This window comes from Drosophila subobscura, chromosome E (genome assembly GCF_008121235.1).
Source record: "Drosophila subobscura isolate 14011-0131.10 chromosome E, UCBerk_Dsub_1.0, whole genome shotgun sequence".
NCBI lineage: Eukaryota > Metazoa > Arthropoda > Insecta > Diptera > Drosophilidae > Drosophila > Drosophila subobscura.
In genome coordinates, this window is record NC_048531.1 from 8,009,740 (window position 1) to 8,022,927 (window position 13,188).

General features: G+C 44.9%; 2 protein-coding genes across 4 annotated transcripts in view; both read right to left on the reverse strand.

Moving 5' to 3' along the window:
- Positions 1–13,188, reverse strand: part of LOC117891764 (neurogenic protein mastermind) — a 66,872-nt gene that overhangs the window by 40,325 nt on the left and 13,359 nt on the right. The window contains exons 1-2 of one of the 3 annotated variants that reach the window (XM_034797402.1): positions 7,588–7,672; positions 6,195–7,223 (exon numbers count right to left, since the gene is read on the reverse strand). In XM_034797402.1, the coding sequence (XP_034653293.1) occupies positions 6,195–6,881 (687 nt within the window). In that variant the 5' untranslated portion in view covers positions 6,882–7,223; positions 7,588–7,672. The other 2 variants (XM_034797403.1, XM_034797401.1) reach the window with 2 other exon arrangements.
- Positions 1–13,188, reverse strand: part of LOC117891784 (RNA-binding protein 8A) — a 187,586-nt gene that overhangs the window by 37,401 nt on the left and 136,997 nt on the right. The window lies entirely within an intron of this gene.

Sequence of the window (13,188 nt, forward strand, 5' to 3'; positions counted from 1 at the left end):
GACAACCCTCCACCCGCATCCACCCCATCATCGTTCTGTAAGTCCCCTTGCCACACGATTCATTTAACATTTATACATACGAGTCGTATCTGTTGCTGCGCTGCTGCTGCTGCTGCTTCTGCCGCGAGTTTTGTTCGTTTGAAAACATTTCGTCATCGGCTGACATTGATGACGATGACGTTGCCCCTCCAGCTGCCGATAGCCACAGCCACCTCCTTTTGTTGACTCTTTTTCAGTACGTTCGCTTTGTGTTTCGTCGTCAAGTGTTGAAAACGTACTTTTATTTTCGCATTTAACGTGCAGTCAACATTCGACAATAAAAGGTAGAAGACTTCAAAGAGGGATTGTTCCAGGCTAAGAGAAGTACATACAAAATATCTATCCACTTAGTTCATACTTAATGTATGTACATATGTACATATGTACATATTTTCTATGTTTTCCCAATGGCATTCTAAAGATCCTTAATGTAATGCATCAATATAAGTAGAAACGAAAATTCCCTTTCAATCTATCTGTATTTCACAGCTCGCCTTGGAGCCAAATCCGATCACCGCTCTTTTGCGAGTCCCCGAGTCAATGGGGCAGTTTTTGGGTGGTGGGATTGATGGGCCACAGGGGTTGGCTGATTTTGTGAGATTTTCTGCACAGAAATGTGCAGAACAAATGAGCATGCCCACACACACGCACACTTGTCCGTGTGTTTGTGCAGTTAATTTGCCATTTCCGCTCCAGTAAAATAATGAAAATGGTTTGTTTTCTCTCTTTAGCGCCCACACTTTGCTGCTGCTTCTCCCCACCAGGCATACAATGGTCAAGAGTCTTTCCATTGTATTCCAGGATGCCAAGGGATATCTCAAAGCTAAGCTGATTAAAAATCATGGTAAATATCACGCATACGCCGCTCATCAGCTCATTTTCGACTTTTAGTCTTTAATTTCGAAGAGGGAGGAAAGTTCATCACACACAGAGCCTCCCTCCAATGCTGGCTGGCATTCTGAAACGAGAATCGCAGATGGAAAAGTGCAAACAGAGTCCACTGGCAAATAATTTCATTTGGATTCATAAATTAACAAACTGAAAGGAAGAGCACACAAGAAACTAAAAGGGATGTGAGACTGAGCCGCCTGGACTTCCATACAAAACTCAGAAATTGTCTATAAAAATAGTCGCCTTCTCTGTCACATGTTGTGCATCCTTCTACACCATTTTCTATTGACACAATACCTAGGAGAGATTAATCAATATACACTTATTGCTGTTTAATGTACATATAATGTATGTAAACCAATAATCCTTAAACTTCGTTTAAACTTTACATCATTAGCTTTAGTTTTTTTTTGTATTTATAACTAGCGACTCGAATTTCTCATTAACGAACAAATCAATTGAATGAACATTTGCCTTTGACACAAGAGCCTTGTGCTTGTGTTAATTTTCCTCATATAAGTGCATTGCTCTGTATCGGGTCCCTTTGCCCCGCCCCTCATGCCTCTGACAAGAGCTCATTTCATGTAATCGATACTCAAATTGAATGCAAGCCTGGGGTTGTGGCCTCGGACACGGCCGAGGCGTTGTTCGGGATGCCAAAGAGGGAGTTTATGCGCCTCGCGCCCAATGTAAGGGTTAACCACTATTCCCATCAACTTCGCATAATGGGGCAGGAATTTGGTAAGCTCCTAGCGGAAGCGTTGTCTTAAATTTGGCAAACGTTTGAGCATTGAAGGGACAAATTTAGGACGTAATCGTAGAAAAGTTCTATAGAAATCACAGGATTTATTTCTTTCTGTATTGAAGGCTTGCGAATACCACTTAATAGAGTTCCGAATCTTTTTCGGTTATCGAGAGGCTAGAAGCACTCTGCAGAGTGCAGAGTCGAACGCTAACTTGCCGCGTCATGCACACGCCATGTGTTTGGTTTTGGGATTCGGTATTTCGCTTGTGTACATATCTGGACGTTGTCGGACGGTTGTGGAGATTTGGGATTGGGGGGATGCTGCAATGGCTAGTAGGCGCATAGAAAATAAAAGTAAGCACAGTCTATCCATGTTCGTATGTACATACGTATCTGTGTGTGTGTGATTTCTTGACTGGTGCCTGTGTGTGGCTGTTGGTACAACTTCAAAATGAGTTTATCGATTTTTAAAGGCAAAACCGAAAGAGCAACGCCAGGCGCACAAGAGGCAAGAGCCACGAAGGCAAAGGTATCATAAAGGTAGTAGGGGGCAGAGCCTTTGGGGGTGGGATTGGGATGTTCGCCTGGCTTGTCTTCTGCTGGGAGGGACCTTGTTGATGATGTGAAGATGGATGGCTGGCTCAGTGTAAGGCCACGAAAAAAAGTAAAATAAATAAAAGTAAAGACATGAGCACAGCTTCCAGTTGCCTCATTTGTCTTTTATCCTCCCTATCCCTACCCCAGCAAGCACTTTTCTATGAAAAACCTCAAATAAAAACGTACAAAAAACAGAACGTTTATCATACGATTATTATTTAAGGGTTAAAAGTCTACCTCCAATCACAGGCGTAGTCTGCCTCCCCGACTACATTTAGAATGTGTTACGCCTTTGTCTTGTTTATTATTTCTGTCCTGGCAACAACAGCCACAGAAACAACAACAAATGCAAACAGCAAAACGTAAAGCAATTAAAATGTTTCGAGACAATTGACAAAAAGCCAGATTCAGCCCGACGAACTTAAAGCTTTCATTGTAGTACCATCGCAGGGCAAATGCGAAACTTGGAAGGGCAGGCGGAAGCAGTGGAAATAGCGGGATGTAGCGGTGGAGCAGGTTGGACAGTGTAATGGGGAGGAAAAGCGTCCTACCTCTTGTGGAAAATTGCATCTTTAATATGCAATGAAATTTGCCAAACATAATAAATAAAATATGCAGAATTTCATGTTTGAGCAGCAGCATACACACACAAAGCCTCCCTCCCAAAAAACGCCACCCTCCCTCCGCCACCCGCCCATTTGTAACCCTTGCCGGACCCCGCTCACACTGCCACAAGGATATCTTGCACCAAAGAGGAAGAAGCCTTTGAAGTGCCACATGGCGGGATGGGTATGGGAATGGCAATTGGGGATGTTGCACCAGCGAACACCCTCTCCCACCGAAAAGTGCAGGCCTGGGCATGATGTGCGAAACTTTGGTGGAAAATTCCGTTTGGCCCCATTTTGCTTGGTGCAATAGTGAAAAAATATGGGAAAAGTGTAAGTTTTCTGCTCAAAATGATTGCTTAGAACTGCAAAAAAGAATAGAAACCAATCCCCCTGGAAGCCTATAGTCTCCTATACGCTGTATCCACTTCCAAGGTGGGGAATACAAGCCCGCCTTTACGCTTTACTTTCTGCATTTTCAGGTTTCCTTCGATTTTCTGCTCTCTTTTTCGGGTCTTCTTTGTCGAAATGGAATCGATTTTTTCGAACCAGCCCAAAACTCTTTACTCCACCCCACCACACCTCACCAATAATTCTTCCATGCTCCTCCTCGTGCGCACATCTCTCATTTGGGGCACGGGCCCAAAGACAGTGGAGACACCCACGCAAAGCGTGCAGACCGTTCAGGTGAATCGCGTCTGCTGGTGAGGGCTTGAAGATAAATGAAGTTTCATTCAACAGAAAATTGCAAAGTTCTTAATACATCAGTTATAATTATTGACATATCTTTAAGCATGAATTTAATATTGTTTATATCTCCCACAATGATTAGTTGAATTTTGAGTCATTCAAAGTTTCATTCGAAAAAAATGCTGTTCCCCCTCCACCCATTTGTGTCCATTGCTTCGTGGAATATGAATAAATTATGGATGATCTGTAATAAGTTTTCCGACCCTACGGCTTAGTCCCTGAGTACTGGGTAAACAATGCTACAACAGTGAAGCAACAACCAAACAACTAATCAAAGCTTGCAACGATACGCCAATAATATGTTGTCACTTGTCAATCAAGATGCAACAGCAGAAGCAGCGAGCTGGCAGCAGGGAGCAGGCAGAAGGAGCAGGAGGTGAAGGCACTTGAAACAAACAACAATCTACTCGTGTGCTCTAGAGCTGCAGCCATATGGTGGAGGGGTGGGGCAGTTTGACGGTTGCACATGCAACAACTTTTGTTTCGTTGGCTGCGCTTTGAATGACTGACTGACTGACGGCTGTCAGAAAATGCCACACGACCCCCAAGTGAAGTGAAAATTGGCAACAATGACTGAAAGGAGAGAAACGAACCCTCTCCCCGAACACCCCCCCGACGAAGCCAATAAAAATGAGAAAAAGTGCAACAAGATGAAGAAGAAATTGCAACACGCGACTTTCCCAAAACACAATAACAACAAAGCACACACACACACACACACACAACACAAACACAACGCATAATAAACAATATCTTTTTCGCTGTGTCTTTCTGCTGCGGCTGTTGCTTTCTTGTTTTGCATGTTGCACCGGCTTCGATGGCCTGGCCGCAATTTGCAACGATTTTCACTGCCGCAGTTGCAGCCACAGCCACAGCAACAGCCGCAGGCGGCAGTTAAAGATTTTCAAAAACAGTAAAAAGCTGGCAAATAAATGAAAAGAAAAGTGAAAAGCAGTGTTAGATTAGGCGCCCCATCCATCGAACCATCCCATTGATGATTAATTCATTCGAGAGATGCCACAGCAACGTATGGACCGCGAATAGAGAAAGAAGAGTGGCCGGATCTGATTTTGGCAGCCAATTTGCCATTTCTATTTTAATTTTTTCAAAATGCAGAAGAAAGTCTCAAACGAAATAAGTTGTCTATGCTTGTAGCCGTTTGCCTATGGTACATTTGTACAGCGACTCATTCAAACATTATTAAAAACTCTATTCACAAATGTCTGGAATAGTTTTAAACATATTTTATTTTACGCAGTTTTAAAGCAAAGTTTTTCCTCTGCCTTCTGTCACTTAATGTCGTTCTCTCACTCTCTCTCTCTCTCTCTCTCTCTCTACATATCTCTATATATTTTCCTTGTGGCCTCTTGTGTTCCAAAGACCTGACTAAGCAAACTTTTTGCATATGAAAAGAACTTGAATTAAGAGGGGAACGGAACCCAAACAACAAAAAGCCGAAGCCAGCAATGAATAATTATGAGGTGAGGCGGGGTACTGACATTGGCAGGCGGATGCGGAAAAACTTTTCCACTCAAAACTGATCTCAGAATAACTCACGTTCTGGGTTTGTGCGACAGATAAAAGATGTTTGTACGTTCGTATGTACGTTTGTATGTGCTCGTAGAAGCTCGACTCGAACTGGTGTCTGGTAATTACAGAAACAACAGCAAGAACAGCGATGATTAAGTCGCTTTTGAAGGATTGTCGACAGAACTAACAATTATATAAGACTGCAGAGTGTGCAGCAGCAACGAGTCTTGCATCATGCCACACATCACATGGAAACAAATCAAAATATACCATAGTTTATAGGTTTTGTTGTTGTTCAAGGTATTTTCAAATGCAGTCCACTAAGTAGCAGCACCTACAAGACGAGTACGAGCAAAAGCAAAAGCTTGAAAAAACCAACTGCAGATACAGTAGATGGTGGCTACAGCAAATATGTACATACAGTAAGTTGTATCTTGTGGCTGGGCTACAAGTTTGAGGGAGGCTCATGCAGCTCGAATGCGAACTCTGGGTGAAACTGAACCGAAAAATGAAAGAGAAAAAGACACAAAAATCGCTGACCTCATTATTACTTCTTGTGTATGTGTACATATGTATGTGTGTGTATATGTTGCCCACCCCTCTCTTCTCTTTTGTACTCTGAAGCTCAACGCTCCACCATGCACCAATATGAAGCAACTATGCATTGATGAGCGTCACCCCACTCAGAGTATCTGCATCTGCATCTGCATCTACTGTATGCGATTTGCATTTGACGAGAAAATGCCCAGACTCTTTCCCAATACAAATTCACAGTCATTTCACAATTCCATTTCAAAGAGAAGTCACTGCCACTGAAGTGCTGCTGCTGCTGGGGCTGCTACAGCATTTTTCAATGGGTATCGCATGGCACTTTGAGCACTTTTCTATGGAACATCACATGGAATCATTACCGATTATGGCTAAGGTGATGCCTGCATATATTCTTTATAGAATTTAAACCGAAGATCGTACAAATGGAGACACATAATATTATAAATGAATAAAATATTAAGTATTTGGATAATTAAGACACTCACCACATGAACACTGCTCTGCAGTTGTCCGGCTAACATCGTCTGTGCCGCCTGTTGTTGATGCTGCTGCTGCTGATGTTGTTGCTGATGTTGTTGCTGCTGCTGATGTTGCTGGGGATCGGGCAGCTTCTTGTCGGTCTTCTTGGCCGCCCGCTTATTCTTGCTCTCAAGGAAGCGCTTCTGCAGGGCCGTGGTCTCCTGGTTCTGCTGCTCGCAGACGGTGCTGAAGGCCTGCTCGTATCGCGGCACGCAGTCTGTCTGTCTTCGTCGATAGTTCTCCATGCGGCGTCGTAATCGGTCCACAATGGGCTGTCGCTTGGGAGGAAGGGCATCGCTAGGCGATGGGCCGCCCCCGCTGTTTGGTCCAAGGCTGACTCCTGGATTTGGAGGGCCGCCAGTTCCGTTTCCGCCAGCAACATGGCCGCCGACAATGCCGCCTGTTGCTCCCAGGTTGGCATTGTAGGGAGAGTGCTGCTGCTGTTGTTGCTGTTGCACTTGTATCTGCTGCTGTTGCTGCGCCTGTGCATTGTGTTGCAGTTGCAGTTGCTGTTGCTGTTGCAGGTGTAGGCCCAAATGCTGCTGATGCAGTTGGAGATTCAAATGCTGATGCTGCTGCTGTTGCTGTTGTTGCTGGGCGACGGCTGCGGCTGCTTGGCTGGCTTGGAAGACTGGCAGGCCGCCCGCATCCATAAATGCGTCCGTGGTGAGGCTTTCGCTGTGCTCTCGTTGCTTCGCTGCTCTCGTCTCAGTCGGCGTCGAACGCTGACAGCGACGAAATCACGAAGAACAAGACGCAGGGCCAAATCTATATGTATATATATATATATATATTTATATATATATATTTATGGTATATCTATGTCTATAACTGATGTATGACTACTAATGGCAGTGGGCTGGCGTATTCATTGGGTGGTTTCCTCTGTATGGAACTCCGTGGGGGTTTCACGTCGATCGGTGCAAAGGAAGCTGGAGAAAGTGGAACCAGCCAAACTTCGGCAAGGTCGTCATCTTGGTGGTTGGTGGCAAGCTCTGCAGAACGGAACAGAGAAAGGAAAGGGTAAGTGTTGAATACTTTTGAGATTGTTCTTTCAATTATTGTATGGATTATGTGAAAACAGAACGTGAAATTTGCTGATAAGAACCGACGACCCCACAACCAAAGAGAGAAAGAAAGAGACAAAGATCATAGCAAAAAACCCCAACAAATTATGAACAGAATAGATCAAAGAACTGATAAGAATGCATCCGAAATTCTCCAAATATACGGACGGACGACATGACTGGTAATAATGAACAACAGCGACAAAAACTGATTAAAACATTAATCGCCAGCGAAACGCGAGCGGCTGTCGCGCGTTTTCTTACACACAAACACAGACACACACACAACTACAGAAAATCGCGTGTCCAAAGCACGGCGGCGTCGGCAGCGGCAAGAAATTGACAAACTGAACAACTGCCCTGCGCTGCGTCTGGCGCTTGAATGAATGACTGAATGATGGACGATGGAGCTTTGAGTGGGGGAGTCAACGGTCGTTGGGTCGAACGATGGAGTGGAGCCCGAGCCGAGCCGAACACGAACACAAATACAAGCGCGACGACACCGTCGGCGAATGAATGCAAAGACGACGAACGCGAACGCGAACCCGAACGACGAACAACTGTAGATGTTGCAGAGGCGAAAATGATAAAAGAAACGGCAAAAAACAAAACCTTTTGCAACCTTATGCCTATTGCAATACCGCACGTGGACTGAAGGGAGAGGTGGGAATCTGAATGGAAGGACTGTGACTTGTCCGCGGTGGCGCGGCAAGCAAATTAAGCTGTAAACAACAGGCTATGGCTAACCTAACATAAAGAAGCCCCGCCACCCCGTCAGAACCTTTCCAAGAAAATACAGACACAGACATCAGACACTCAGTACGAAGAAAAACAGGTTTCGACAAAATCGAGCATTCGAAAACATCGCGACTTTACTCGCGTTCGATTCCCCATACAAACGAACGGCGGTTCGGCCGAACGTTTGAACAGGCGCCCAGCAGCAGCAGTAAGCGTGGGCGAGAGAGAGAAAGATAGTGAGCGAGCGGCGAGTGTGAATGAACGAGACTACAGAAGAGAAAAATTGAGAGCGAGAGCATTGTTTACATTTGCCTTTGCTGTTGCTCTCCCTCCTCACAGGTGGGAGTAAATGAGATAGTGTGTGTTTGCGTGTGTGAAAGAGAACGGAGAGCAGAGCCACGAGAAAAAAGGTCAAACTTGCGTGGATTTGTTTGCTGTTTTTGGCTAATACTGTTATTGCTATTGTTGCTTCTGCTGCTGTTAGCTTTTTGCGTTTAATTAGAAAAAAAGAGACGTAGTGAGTGAACTCATTGAGGTAGGCGTTGATAAGCGTTTACAGTGTAATAAAAAACATTTGTGACGTCAAGAAATAGCAAGAAATCATTGATGGCATTTTATGGTTAGAGAAAGAGAGAGACAGAGAATCTTGGAATTTTTAATTAAATTCTCTGACTGCCGTTCGGTTTGAAATCATTACTTTTAGCACAAAGAAATCGATGAGAGTCATGAAAGTTCAGGCATAATAAATCCTTCGTGCAGTGAAGATATTTTACGGTAACTGTAAAAGTGAACATAAGAAAATTCACTCAAGACGAGCAGTAATTCGAAAGGGGCACCAAGCAATGATGGAGGGGCTGAAGCAGCGGCGGCACGCACACACACAGATATTTTGCAATCAGTGGCAACATTGTAAACGTCATTATTATTATCAATGCGTATGTGCATATATACACACATATACACATATTTATGTACATCTTCATCATCGTGGAGAGAACAAATAGAAGAGAGATAGACCGGAACAGCAGCAAAAATATGAGAGCGGAAAGAGAGCGGGGGCATTTAATGTCTGCGTGAATCTGTATGGTACAGTGGAAAAAATCAGTTCAGTGCATGTACCTGAGGACAACATCACATATGTATCTCTCTCATCCTGAAAAATGTATTTTTCGATAATTCCACTTCCAAATGATCTTTTTGGTCTCCCCCCTCAGTTGAGAAAAAAACACAACTGAAGGCGCACAAAAACAGAGCCACGGCACAGTGAGAGCAAAAGCAGATAGAGAGCACAAAATGTTAACTTTTCTGTTAACATTTACAGTACTGGGAGCAGCACAGAAACATTGCAAAATCGGCGCGAATTAAAAAATTGCCGGCGACGACAAAACCGCGGCATATCGTTGGAGCCGTCGCGCGATTCTAACCGCCGCCGACCACCACTCAGTCGACAGACAAAATTTTCAAAGAAAGCACCAAACGCGCCAAGCATCAAATGCACGACGGCGACTTTTCAGGCAAAACGGCGGCGACTTACGTCGCGCGTCTATCGCAAAAACGAACAGGCGATCAGGAGGCGTTAGCAGCGCGACTGCGGGAGCGTTTTTACTCGGCAACGAAGCACTGTTACTGTTAAATGGGATTGAGAGAGATTGTAACAACACAGAGAGAGTGACAGACTAAGAGAGAGAGAGAGAGTGTCTATCTGTCTGACAGAGCGTGTGTTTCTTCTGAGTGTCGGTCTGTGTGCGTGTGTATGTGCGGTTGTCTGCTAATGCTGTGAACCAACAACAAAGAGGCAGAAAAGCGTCGACAAGAATTGATTTTGTTTTTATGGCATTTGCATCTTATTAAAATTTTATGAGCACACTCTACATATCTATGTATGAATACATACAAATACATACACATTGTACATGGTATTTAGTGCTTATAACCATCTGGTTCTGATTTTGATGTACTATTTATCTAATAAATTAACAAAAATAAGTAAAGAGAGCGAGAGAGCGTGCGACATAAAACGCGCGCGTTTCCAACAGCGTCTCAAGGCTGCGCCGCTCGACTGCGGTTAAAAGCGCGCGGTCGTAAAGACGATGCCAGTGCCTCTGCCCGTGCCCCTTGCCCATTTCCTGCTAGCAACAAACAGCAATCGATGCGCTGCCACGGCTGTGGGCCCATTAGAAAACGACGCCAAACAAAATGGTGCCGTGGCGAGCAAACTGACGAAAGCGACACACGACAAACGGTAAACGACAAACGACAAACAAAAAGTCAATTTTATCGGAAACTAACAGGCAACAAGCAAACACAGCCAGAGTCCCCTCAATGAGGCAGAGACAGAGAGAGAGAGAGAGAAAGGTGGAGCTAAACAGAGAAAAACAATGTTGTCTCTGCCTTTTCCCGAGTTTTGTTTATGTTTGTGTGCTTGTGTGTATGTTTGGGGCCGGCCTGGAAAAAGCTCTGTTTTCCATCCCCCTTTTTGGCACGCTGAGCGCCTAGTCCAAATTGCGAGAAAGATCCGCTTTTCGAGCCAAAAACCCACCAGAAGAAGCCCAAGGAGTTGTCGCACTCCGGACTACGCATAAAATCACCAAAAAGCACGGCTCGTCCTCCGAATGCCACATGCCACAGCAGGATCCCGCAATGGACCGCAGCATCCATCCGGCGGCGCCAAAGGCAGAAGCCCGACTAAGTCCGTTGAGAGCGAGCAACAGCAAAATCCTCCTTCATCGCGATGGGAGTTCCAAGGAATGAGAGTGGGTGGGTGGGTGTTTGGAATGAGTCTCTGCTGGTCCAAAGTGTATTTATACGGGGTGAGGCTTTCCAGAGAGAGGAGCTCCTCCTTGAGGACCAAGAGGGTCCTCACCTCACCCTGTCGTTTATTGCCATTATCTGGATTGTACCTGCACATGCGCTTTGGCGGAAAACTTTGAACAACTTTGCTTCTACCTCCACCCTTCGAAGTTATTTTTATACAAATCTATTTGCAGTTCAAATGTTTAATTTAATTTTTACGAGTTGACTGTACCGAGTACCGGAGAGCGGCCCAACGTCAGGAATGATTTTGCGGGACGAAAAAAATCGTTTTATTCAAAGCATTTTTATTTTCTCTTCGAGCACTTTTTTTCTCACTCTCTGAACTGCATCCCATTCGGTTTGTAATTCTGTTCGATTCTATGTCTTCCATAATTTGTCACAGGATTCCTCCCTGGCGGTTCCTTTCAGAGATTTCTGTTTGGTTCACACGCAGCAAAGAAACCACAAGACGAACCCACATACCACATATGCACGTATGTATAAATAAATAAGAGTTGAGGAAAGCCCACAAGTTAAATGCAAATTACCAGGCGAACCTGGGAGCTGGGACCCGGACTGCTGTTGTTGTTGCACAGCTGCCTGCAACAGCAACATCAAGCAGCAAATACTGACAACAGGTCCCGAAACAGATGTCGTCTGCAATTGGCATCACTGGCGGGGGCAGAGCGGAGCGGAGTGCAGCAGCTCAGGGTGGGATCATGCACATGTGGCAAGCGACCGACCAACAGCTGCAACATGCAACAATATCGTGCAACCTGGGGGCCCCAAGTGCTGCTGCTGCAACATGGCAGTGGGCGCCACTGTTGTTGTTTCGTGCCACCAGTGACGCGGCGCACAGCAAACGGCAGTCGGTAGTCTCCAAGTGGCAAGTGCCCCATCCCGATGTACATATGCACATGTATATGTAAGTGTTCCCCCACGTGTGTGTGTGTGCATGTGTGCAGACGAATAAGGAAAATTTGCAAAAGCAACAAAATATAACTAAACAAGAAACAGGGAATCAGGGAAAAGCTGCTTGGCGGAGGGCCGAAGCCTCGAATACCCTTTATACAGATCGCTCCTGTGGCTGTTTTGTCAGATTTGGTAGAAGCCGTGGATTCGTTGTATCAAATTTTCCATTAACAAAAGGACAAAAACTATGTAGTACCCCACAAATGATTAGGAATTTGGTGCAGTGCGTGTGTCAGATGATTCGAAATCCTGCCAGAGCTAAAGCTGATTCAAATGATTATACCCAGAGAAAAGGGTATTATCCACGACAGAAGCAAACATAGCAACAGCAAGAGCCAATGGAACCGGTTAAGCCCCAACGAAACTATCACAAAAAGTAGGCAAAGTAAAAGAAATAAGGTGGCCGACAGGCCGCGACCAACCAACCTCTGGATAAAATTGTCTTCGGTCTTCGTCTTCTGCTGGTTCGGCGTTTGCTTGAACGTTCGTTCGTTGCTGAGCTCCCGACTTGGACCAAGTTGAAGGCGTTTATTATTTATTTCTTAAGAAGCACTGTTGATGTACATATCTTATTGGTAGAATTAATTAGTCATGTCCATGCAGGAGAGTAATGATCTAAGGAGTGCGTCGCCTAGGTACAGACGTTCCATTCACCATCTCGTACGAATGAGGTTGTGACATCCAACTTAACCCATTAGTATCTCCTCCGATCACTGCAGTTAGCTCCAGCAGCAGAAAGACCAGCCCGAGGAACCGTTGCAAAAGTATATTTGTTTCTGTATGATTGATTTTTTAACAACTGGCACGAAAGGAAAGCGAAGCCCTCTCTATATACTTCGACCAGATGAGCGTTATCTGGTTGGTTGTGTATGTATACTAATTATAAATCTTTGCCAGGGTTATCAGCATGGATCAAAAGGCGTATGTATATCAATAAGCTATCAACCTACAAAAACAAAGTACAAACTGCCCTTGAAAGTGTAGCAAATAAAGAGATGTCAACGAGAACCATTTCAGTTCAGCCCATTGCCACACCTCCGATAGTGCTGCAACATCGAAAGTTATTCGTTCTACCCCGCGAATCGCTTGTTGTCAATCGACAATCGACAGGGATAACAGCAGGAATAGAAAATTAATTAAAGTTAACTGAGCGAACTGCGGAACATTCAATAGAGGCAGGCAGGCAAGCGGGCAGGCAATCGGCCATTTATTCATTATTCTATAACTTTACGGGAGGTTTTCCTCCAACCATCCGCCTTTGTGCGAAAGTCACCCCTGCGTGAGGCAGGCAGAGGCAGAGCAGGCGGCGGTGGCGGCGTCATGCCACTGCGTCCTCAACGAGTGGTTAGATGTTTAAATGTTGTACAACACGGGTTAAACGGGCGCAGCT